Below are 11,454 nucleotides of genomic sequence, written 5' to 3'. Positions count from 1 at the left end.
CGATTACATTATTTAATATAATCGTTAGATATGCGCGCACATATACACAGTACCGTAAATATAAATTATTTATGGGGAAAGGGGGATCGCGTTTAAATTGGATACAGTTAGAAAAGTAAAAAATAAAGTGTAGCAAAAAAATTTTTTTTTCAAAAACTTCCAGCGAGTTGCGTAACTCTCGCAATTTTACGAAGGTAAAGTTGTTTTTTTCCCAAAAGGATTTGAATTCACTTTCGTTACGCTACTTAAATGTGTTAGTATGTGTGCCAATAGTTATTTTTTGTTTAGTATTTTTACGGGCGCATTGTCTAAAAAGCGGTTTGTTCTTGTGTTCTTTATTATGTCGTTCATCAAAGTTACAATTTCTAAATATATAGTAGCATTCTTTGATATTTAAAAACTATAGAGTTGCGACAAAATAAAACATGGTTATTAGACATTTTGTGACAAACAGTGCATTAGGAATCGTCAGGTTAATACTGTGATGAATTTCATGATTTTTATAACTAAAAATAATTTATTTGCTTTGAGTTGTTTCTGAGTCAATCTTATGAATTCGTTAAATGTCGATAATAGATTTTTCTATTATAATCTGTTTACATTTTTTGGAGACGACCTCTATTCTTTAACAATAGGCAAGTTAAAATTAAGTAAAACAAAGTAGTGGTTATTAGTTACTAAATACATTACTAAAAGAAATACGCCTGAGTATCTTATAGAATAAAAATTAAGCATTAATTTATTAGCCGCTCGGTGAAGTTAAGGTGATTTTATAATATTACAGCATCTGTATGATATTTTGCTGACCACGAGATATATTTCTGTTTAATGATCAGGTCTCTGATATATAACAAAGACGAAAAAAATTAAAATGAGGGGCCATTCGTAAATTGCTTATGCACCGAGGGGGGAGGGGTGTCCCAAGTTTAGTAATTTGCGTATTGGGGGGGGGGGGGAGCGGCAACAAATGTATGTACGTAAAAAATTGAGTTGGCGGTTCACGTTCACTTGCCTTTAATCAAAGGTAAACGCCACTCACGTTCTTGGCCTGTTAAGGTTATAAAGGTTGAACAGCGCAACAAAAAAGTGATCACGTTCGCATGCGTAAATGGTATTGGAGGAGGGGATTAGAACACCAAGCATATGAAGCTAATTTAGGGGGGGGGGGTAAAACCTCCTAGCATACCTAACGCAAGAGGGGGGGAGGGGCTATAAATATGTACGATGTGCAACAGGGAGGAGAGGGTTCAAACCTCGAAATTTTAGCGTACGTAAAATATGGATGGCCCCTAATGGAAATTTCTAGATTTTGCCGCAGCATAAGATAAAATGTTTGTGGTGAAAAAACCTAGACTGAAGTTGTTTGTTTTTTTTATCTTTTAATAATCTCGATTGTCCAAATTTGAATCGTTTATTGGCAATTTTTCTTAATTATAAGGTCTTTTTTGTTAGAATTTTTAGTTTTTTGTAAAAATTGATGGAAATGTTGCATTTTGACAACTTTATTTAATTAATATGCACTAAAAGCTCTAAAATAGTGTTTTTTACGTTCACTATTAGGGGTAGTAAAAAAGTTTCAAAAATTTTATAAAAAAGAGAAAAGTTTCTCTAAACATAAAAACCTGAAGCAAAAAAAATATAACATCTTAAGCTCTTTTTTTGACATAGTACGCAGACAAAATCATACTAATTCCAAATATAAGAAGTCAGGTAATTTAAAAATCGCCTGAGCATTACGAATTAAAGTAGTTTTATTTTTATATAAACATAAATAAGGCTCAAATAAGTTATTGATGAAAGGTTTTTCTTGTTGGTTTCAAATCAATCTTTTACCTTTTCTATAAAAATAACTCGCAGGAGAGCAAATGTCTTTTTATTATTGCAAAAAATTGATGCAAAAATGTGTTGTCTGACGCAAAGATTCATTATATTCTGATTACTAAATTTTGTTTTTTATCTTAGAAAATAGGTTGTTAGGACTTTTTTTAAATCTTTAACAATAATCATTAACAAAGGCATGTTTAACATTTTAAGTCATATTAAGTGGTCTTTTTTTTATTAATTTTTCTAAGAACAACAGAATTATTTAGATTTTTTTCCTTACATATCTCTTGAAAATGACTACACTCTTCCTGCCATTCCAAAAAATAGATTAATTCACTGTTAGTCGTCCGAATCACTCCTGCTTTAGTTGCATAAGTTATTTCTTACTTAAACTCCATTACAAGTTGTTGTTAGGACAACATTTGTATAACTGTCTTACAAAAGAGTTTTTCAAAATCTGAAAATTGACTTTTAAAAATCTGGGAAAAGACTTTTTTGATTATTGCCCGATCAAACCTGTCTCTATTATCAGCAAAGTCTTTAGATATCAAACTTCCACATAACTTTTTATGTTACATTACAGCAGTAATATTTGTAAACTTTTCAAAGCAATGAACAAAGAATTTAGAATCACATTTAGTATAGGTTTTAGAGAGGGGGAGGGGACAAAGTTGTACAAGAGCGCCAATGTCTAAGTTTTACATGTCTATAGTTAACGTGCTTACAATTTACATGCTTACAATTCTGTATTATTGCATATAATTTGTAATTGTAAAACTAAAGTGAAAAAAAGAAAAGGAAAATTTACACAAGAAAATAACACAACTTTTTTTTTTTTCTTTTGAGTATGCTGTTTTATTTTGTGTATACTTTACCGGTAAATTCATAAAATTATAAGGGTTGGCCAGAACACAAAGTCCTTAGGTCCCAAGAAAAAGTTATTAATTTACTTTTTAGACTATTTCAAAAATGTTGCCTTTTAAAAATATCTTTAAATATATTATATATTTATTTACTTTTTTAATCCATTTAAAAAAAGTTGTTTTTATATACTTTTTAGCGATTTCTTTTATATACACTAAACTAAAGTTTGTTTTGCAAAGTTTAACAATTTCTTTAATTTATGCTAAAGAAAAGTCTTTTTTCGCATTGGGGGTCGTCCATAAAGTACGTACGCTTTTTTTTCGTCCGCCCCCTCCCCCTCCCCCGCATTTTTGCAATACGCTTTTTTGAGTACCCGCCACCTCCCTAAAAGTACCCAAGCTTTTAACCTACTTATCTAACATTTTATGATATTTTTTTTAATTTAGTGTCTCCTTTCTTTTATAATCAACACAGTGCCCTCACATCTCATATATACCATTTGCAGACCCCTTCTTCCCCTGCGAGTGTACGTACTTTATGGACAACCCCTTGTTTGTTTTAATTACTTTTTAAAATAATTTCGATTATTAACGCTGAACTCATGTTTGTTTTGCGCGGACAATAAAATAGATAAAACCGACAAGTAAGTTAATAAAAATGTTGTAATAAAAAGGGTTGCAAACTGTAATCAGGAGTGACCTTCAGGGGCGCCAAAAGCATTTTTTGTTCTTTGAGCTAACTTCCAGACATGGAGCAAACTCCAAACTTTTATATGTTTATACTTTGCAAAAAATTGCGATGATTGGAGGTTGGAAACAAAAGGTCCCAAAATTTTGTCCCCCCCTGCCCCAAAAGTGAGAGCAACAAGTTGATGAAATATTTTATGTACTATTTTTAATTAGACTTATAATCATCAATAAATTTTAAGTTGTATAGTATTATCTCTCAGCGTTCAAAAATTATGTCAATATAAAATTTGCAACCCCTTCATATTGAGGGGGGTTTAAACTTTATATGGTAATATAAATAGTTATAATTTTTGAACGCAAAAATAGTTTACTATTAAATTTAAAATTTATTGATGAATATAAGTCTAGTAGAAAATAGTACAAAAAATATTTCATCAACTTGTTGCTCTCGCGTTTTGGGCAGGGGGGGACACAATATTAGGGCTTTTTTTCCCAACCTCCAATCATCGCAATTTTTTGCAAAGCATCCTTATTTGACATAAGTATAAACATATAAGTGTTTGGAGTTTGCTCCATGTCTGGAAGTTAGCTATCTCAAAGACCAAAAAATGCATTTGGCGCCCCTGGTGACCTTGATGATGAATTTACATTATGAAGAAATTATGAAGAATTTTTTAAAAAACTTACATTATGAAGAACTTATGTTTCCAGATGAATAAAGGTAAAAGTTTGGAAAGTATTTTTCAGCTAAGTCTGTAGTTGCACTCCAGACCTTAGTCACAAAGGTCAAACCTGTCTAACTATGCGCTATGTTCATTAAAAAAATGAAGCAATAGTCGTTGTCCAGGAAATCTTATTGTATATGCAGTGTGTAAAGAGTTGACTGGTGAAGCTCATTCTAACCTTCTAATTGAATAAATAATGTTATGCAGGCTAGACCTGAACAACTGTAGTGTTCAAGGCTATAACAACGGATATAATATGGTTGCAATTCGAAAAAGTGTTCAAGCTCGAATTTTAGCAGAATACGCACAAGCTTCATTTACACCGTTTGGTTGCCACAGCTTGAACGTAGTTATATCTGACGGAGCTGAATCATTGGTGAAGTCGATATTGCTGTTTAGAATTATTCAAAGAATCTATATAATTAATTCTGCATCAATCAAGCGTTGGTCACTTCCCTAGCATAAAAAAATCTTTCAAAAATGAGGGGTTTTTTCACATAATTGACACAATTGAATCATCTTTAAAAGACAGAATGGACAAGTTTTCCGATACGAGCTAAAGTGAGGATTCTTATTTGACTTGGAAAAAGTACCACCAAAGGACAAACTTAAAGAGGATTATAAAATGTTACGAGAACACCTGACTTTAAAAAATATTTCAGATATAAATGGGGAAGAACTGTGCTATGAAAATTCTACACATCAGTTTAATAGCTCCTGCTTTTGACAAATGGTGTGAGTAGAAGCAGAAAGCGGACAACAAAACACTATAGCCATTAAAAGCACTCCATATAATTAAAAACATTGGCAGAAAAGATCTTTTACTAATCTGTGGATAGGACTATGCATATTGCTGACTATTCCAGTGACAGTGGCCAGCAGTGAACGTAGTTTCAGCAAGTTGAAGTTAATTAAAACCTACCTACGTAAATTGATGACGCAAAAAAGATTGATTTTGCTTGCGATACTCTTCATTGAAAACGAGGAGGCGAATAAACTCAAAAAATACCGTTATAAATTAACCTATTTTTCAGTAATTTAAGTTTTCATTTAGAATTACATTGTTTGAACCATTTGAATTCCTTAACTTGTTAAAATTCCTGGATAGAATGTATATATATTTATTGTAACAGTAGATTGCTAGGTGGTGTAAGTCAGTGATCCAGGAATATTTAGTGGGGGAAGAGGGAAGGTAATGTTGAAATATTTTTTGTATTTTGTACCACATTTGCGTCTCCTAAAAAAAAAAAAGTTCTTAATTTCTAAAATATTTTATGACTTTCAGATTCCGGTGAGGGGGGGGGGGGTGCATACCCCATCCCCCCGGATCCGTCACTGGTGTAAGTATTAAAGTATGAGTGGCAGCACAAAAAGCTTTATATACGCAACTATTACTTGGGAGTGGGGGTGCCGCAACTACGTTTGCCCCGGGCGTCACCAACCCTAGGGACAGCCCTGTTCAAATGTAATAAATTAACCCTCAATACTAGCTGAACCAAACAAAACTTTGTTTGATTTATGTACAAAAAAAAAAAAAAAACAATACTTGCCATAAGTTACTTCAAACTTTTATTATAATAAAAAAAAAAAGTTTTTATGTGCTTATCTCTATAAAAGCATCTCTATGGAAACAGCGCTTTTGATGCTTATGCTTTTTCCAGACGTCTTAACAGATTTAGTTTTTAATGGTTAACTTAAGAGAACTGTCCAAGTAAATAAAGTTGCATCAAGTAGTGATACAACATCATTAAACATTGTCTATACATTGAAAAATTATAAAAATTGAAAATATTCTCATAAAAAATATTCTCGGAAAACCTCATAGTTCGTTTACCCAAATCGTAAAATTTTGGCGACTTTAACTTTATGATAGTATACTCTGCCTCAATCACCATAATACCATAATTATCAGTTTATAAGTCATGTTAGAAAAATAAAAATGTAATTGTTTAAAATATAAGGTCATGTGGCAAAAAAAGACTAAGTTATTACTAATCAATTCAAAATAAAAATCAAAATAAAAAAAAAAAAATTAACGAATTATGTCAAACAAAATAATGAAGCTCGTTAAAAAAATTCGAACATAAAAATGTAATAAAAGCAATATAAATAAAGAAATATATTAAAACCAAATTCTAGTTTAACAAATTAAATGATACCAGTTTTTGCCAGATTTGCATATATTTTTCTAACCGTTTTAATCTTTTATTAAATTTGAATTTTGAGTTATTTTTTAAAATTTAGGCCTCTTTATTTAATCTGTTCCATTCTAGCTTTAACAACGTTTTTTATATTTTGTTCTTTTAATTTTTTTGTTTTTTACTAGTGCAACTAATTGAGCTTTAAAAAGGAGTTGGAGAGGAGTTCGTAGCCACTTCTCGTTGCATTCTGGGTTTACTACTGCCAGGTTTTGTATCCGCCCACTCTGAATTTTTTTGTTCTCTATGAAGATACCAACCAAATATTTGTAAAAATAATAATTTTAAATTCACATCTATCTAGAAGTGTCTGGAAAATTGCTTTTTATATGCACCAAGACCCCTTAAAGGGGTGGAGTGGATGTGTGCTAGAAAGAAATTTTTTTTTTTGTAATTTTATTACATATGTAAATAACATAACCTTAATTAAGTTCTTTAAATGTTAGTGAGAGTCTATTATAAAAGATTTTCTGGTACAACCGTAACACAAACACAAATCAAAATTATTTGGTAATACTTGTAACTTTTCTTGCTTAAAATATTTTTTAGGTCATGATTCTCATAATCTTGAACTGGCACCTTGATAACCATGTCTTAAAATAGAATTTTTGGAACACCAAGGTCCAAAATTTTGCCAAATCTCTAGAAGTAAATCTCCTAATACATTTACACCACCCATTAAAAGATGAAGTGTAGTGGGATTTGATGTTAAATTTCAACATCTGGATCAACATCAAGATAAATAAGCCTAAAAATATTAAAGCATTAAATAATGTTGGCTGATTGATAAAGTAATTTTAATTGGTTGATAAAATAATGTTGATTGTTATTATTTGACGTATACCTTTTGTGAATAACATTATTATGGTATTTCATTTCTTTTATGTTTGCGCCATTTTTCTCAAAATCAAAGTACTGCTGATTTGTAATTATTAAAGATGTTAATATCTAAATATATATCTCTCTCATTTTAGATAAATTATGAAATATATATTATTACCAAGGCTTCTAAATGTTCTTGGCTTTCCAGCATTTACTTCCATTTCACCTTAACCGTACATTCACGCATATTTTCCACTATGAGAGTTAAATCCCAAAACAACCATAGCTAGCTTCAAATCAAATGCTAAAAGTAATTTTTTAGACCAACTAACCAAGTAACTAAAGGAGTTAATTAAAAATTTATTGAAAAAATTTTTTTTATTATAATTATGTTATTTTTGTCAATTTTTTGCTTTGTTAAAATTTACTATAAAATCTATACAATAAAAAAAATCATGTTTTATTTAAAATAACCAGCAAAGAAAGAATGTCAAGATTTAATAGTTCAATAGTCTTTCTAACATTGTTGTAGCTTTCTGGTATATTTGCAACAATTGCCAAAAATTAAACTTTTATAACACTGGAACCCAGATATTGATTTATGAAAGTGGGTGTGGTCTCTTCTTCATCAATATGAATGGCATTAACATACATCTTTATAAACCCACCTCAAGAATCCATTGACACTCGCACTAAAGTCTTATAAAGATCAAGTCCTCTGTTACTATCATACAAAAAAAATCAGATGTGTCTTTTACTATAACAACATCTCTCTCAATCAAACAACCTCCTGATTCCTTTGTAGAACATCATAATTGGTCTCCAAATTTTTTTGTAGTTCTTTTAATCTTCCAAATATATAGTTCTCAAAACTGCTTTATCCCACGTCTCTGAGCTTGGAGCAAAATAATTTGGTTCCATTATCGCTTATTTTAATTACAACTTGTTACTCCATAATAGTTTCAAGAGATACTATAGTTCTGCGATGAGTTTAATTATCTGATACACCAACTTGAACTGTAACTATGTATCCACCAGCAGGGCCGTTTTTGGAGCGTCGTAGGCTCTAGGCACTTTGCATAAAAATGTAGCTGTAGGCCGTTCTTTCAATTTAAATGTCATGTACACGTTATTCAATTTACATTATTTTTTAATTTTTGTACGTAGTCGTTAATGGGCCTACAGTCGCTGTTTGTTTGATTATTCTGTATCTGTACACATGTTATGCCTTAAAGAAATTAAATTGTAACCATTTCATTAATTGTATTTCTCTCACTATCATTACTTTAGTTATGATCATGAAAAGCCATTAAAAATTCAGCAATCTATGGTTTGTTATTTGTTTTAAACGTTTGCTTAAATTTATCAATAGTTAACATTTATTTAAAAATGAAATTCTCAGAATTCCACGTATTATTTTAAAAAGTACGATTTTATTTGGTAGGTATTTTATTTGTTATGATTACGTTTTTGTAAATTATTAATAAGTTTTGTTAAATGTAATGTTTTATGGTTCAATATATGGTTTGTTATTTCTTTTAAATGTTTGTTTAAATTTATCATTAATTTACATTATCAATAGTATACAAGAGCTTTCTATGCAAATTACTTACAAATTCGTCAAGCATTATGTGAAGTCACTAACAGCAAAGATCAACCACCAGCAGCTGTTCATGAAGCGAAATCACTTGTTAAATATTTAGACTACTTTGAAACTGCGTTAATGTGTGTGATTTGGAAAGATTTACTTCAAAAGATGAATATTGTCAATAAAGCCTTACAGGAGCCGGGTATTGAGCTGTGCACCATCGTTAAACTGTACGATGGTCTCATACAGTATTTTCATGATACACGCAGTAAGTTTGAAACATTCGAAGGCCAGGCAAAAGATCTCACAAAATTACAAGATTACAAAGAAGCTACACAACGCAAGCGAATACGGAAGCGATTTGATGACGAAGTTATGGATACAAGTAATCCCAGTTTAACTGTTAGTGCCAGTGAGAGATTCCGTATTCAACAGTATTACGTTATCATAGACAGACTTAATAATGAGATGGAAAAACGCAGAGCAGCTTATAAAGTATTGTACGAAAGGTTTAACTTTCTTCTTGATAACAAATCTTTGTCGAGTGAGGAAGTAGTGGCTAAAACCAAGGCACTAATTCAGTTGTATCCATCAGACCTCGAAGATGAATTTACCGATGAATTTTTGCTGTTTTCTCAAATGTTTAGTGATGGTAAATCGGTGTCTGAAAATTAAGCTGCAAATAGACAATAAACTAGTTGCAAGTTTTCCAAATGTTAATATCGCTTTCAGGATTTATCTCTCTATATTAGGCACGAATTCAGAAGGTGAACGTACTTTTTCAAATTTAAAACTGATAAAAAACTATCTGCGTTCAACTATGGGACAAGCCCGACTATCCTCCCTGGCACTGCTATCAGATGAAAATGAAGTAATGCTGGAGATGACATTTGAAGATGTTATAGTTGATTTTGCAAATACCAAAAGTCGAAAAGTTAATGTCATCTAATTATACTGTTTGATTATAAACATTTTTATCAATTATGAATTTTATGCTGCATCTGGATGATTGTTTTATTAATGAAATGAAAAACACTTTAAAATTTCTTTTTTTTTCATTTCTTTTGTAGGCCCCTGTAGATTCGTGGGCTCTAGGCACAGTGCTTATCGTGCCTAATGGATAAGATGGCCCTGTCCACCAGTTGAAACCATCTTTTTCTGTCCACTAAGAATATTTTCCTTTTCCATTTTAAGTTTAAGATTATGAACTACCATTTTTTCTGCACACTTTAGGTCCCCATTACTTCCCGATGCATGATTAACTAGGTTTTTAACTTTTTCCTTTTTTCCGCATGGATAAAAATATTCCTTGCCTTAAGTCAAATATAAAGTTTCAAAACTTTATTACTATTTTATCAAAAAATTTATTCCTCATTAAATATTTTTTAAACAACTCAAATTTAAATAAACCAACAAAAGCAAAACAGTGAGAGTATATATTGGAAAAGTTTCTTCTAAATTAGTAACCTAAATTATTTTTATTGCTTCATGAGTTAAACATGCTCTGGTTTAGAATTTTGACCAATTATTCTAAGTTGTATAATTAACAAAACCTTTATAAACATAAATCTTATGAGTTATTTGATATATTTTGAGCGATGAAGTATTTTTTACCTGTTTAACTTGAAATAACCATATTGCTGGAGTTTCTTTTCATTGCGCTTGTAGGTATAAATTTCTTTTACAATTAGCACATACATGCTTTAACGCATCATTTAATTTAGAATCAAACAATTAATGATTCAATACTGCTCAATTTAACAATTAATGATTCAATACTGCTTGTTATCGGAATTAACTTGCATTTGCTGTTATTGCACCAGCATACAGCACATAAACTTTTGTGAGCATTATCCATATTATAATATATATATATATACATATATATATATATATATATATATATATATATATATATATATATATATATATATATATATATATATTATGGCTTGCATGCGATTAAAATTTTTAATCGCAATTAATCGCATGATTAAATTTTTTGATCATAATTAATCGCGCGATTAATCGAACACTATAATTTAAATAAATAAAAGAAACAAACATGAAAAGTTTTAAAAATCATTTGATCTATTTACATGCAAATGATAAAACATCATAAAAAAGTTCTAATTATAGTTTATACTGTTTCTAATATAACCAATAAAAATAAAATATTTGAAAAACTTGAAATAAAAAATTTCTTAAAGCCAGTCTTTTAAACATAATAACATGTTCAATGAATCTGGCAGCAGAGATGATCTATGCTTGTCTGCAATGAATCCAGCGGTTGAAAACAGTCTTTCGCATGGAACTGTAGTCGCTGGAACTGCCAAATATTTCTTCGCAATTGTTGCTAATCGAGGATATGAACCTTGATGTAGCTTCCACCACTGAAGAGGATCTGAATCCATTTTGGTGCAGGGTTCTTTTTGATATCTTCCTCTTAACTTGGGTAATCAACTTCATCCAGATCTGGTAGATTGAACGCCATTTTAAGATTTTTTGCTGATGCCTGTTGCAAAATAATTATTCAAATATTACCATATAGATAATATTTAACTATTTCAATTAATATTATAGTACTCATAGAATTTATCTATAAAAAAGGTTATTTTGATAAATGCAATTTTGAATCCATTATTATGCCATTAGATTTATTCAATTAAAAAAAACCATCAAATTTATTACTACAAAATGCTCACCTCTTTTGGTTCTTGTTCTATTGATACTGGTTTGAGGTC

The 11,454-nt window shown here is 30.3% G+C and overlaps 1 protein-coding gene across 1 annotated transcript; it reads left to right on the top strand.

Annotated features, from left to right (window-relative positions):
• Positions 1 to 4,358: 4,358 nt before the first annotated feature.
• LOC136087042 (uncharacterized) lies at positions 4,359 to 9,659 on the top strand. The gene is made up of 3 exons (XM_065809548.1): positions 4,359 to 4,478; positions 8,705 to 9,362; positions 9,463 to 9,659. The coding sequence occupies exons 1-3, from the start codon at positions 4,359 to 4,361 to the stop codon at positions 9,657 to 9,659; spliced, it is 975 nt and encodes a 324-aa protein (XP_065665620.1).
• The last annotated feature ends 1,795 nt before the right edge of the window (positions 9,660 to 11,454 follow it).

Source organism: Hydra vulgaris, chromosome 11 (assembly GCF_038396675.1).
Source record: "Hydra vulgaris chromosome 11, alternate assembly HydraT2T_AEP".
In the NCBI taxonomy this organism is placed as follows: Eukaryota; Metazoa; Cnidaria; class Hydrozoa; order Anthoathecata; family Hydridae; genus Hydra; species Hydra vulgaris.
The sequence above is the reverse complement of the archived record's forward strand: the minus strand, read 5'-3'. Positions and strand labels throughout refer to the sequence as shown.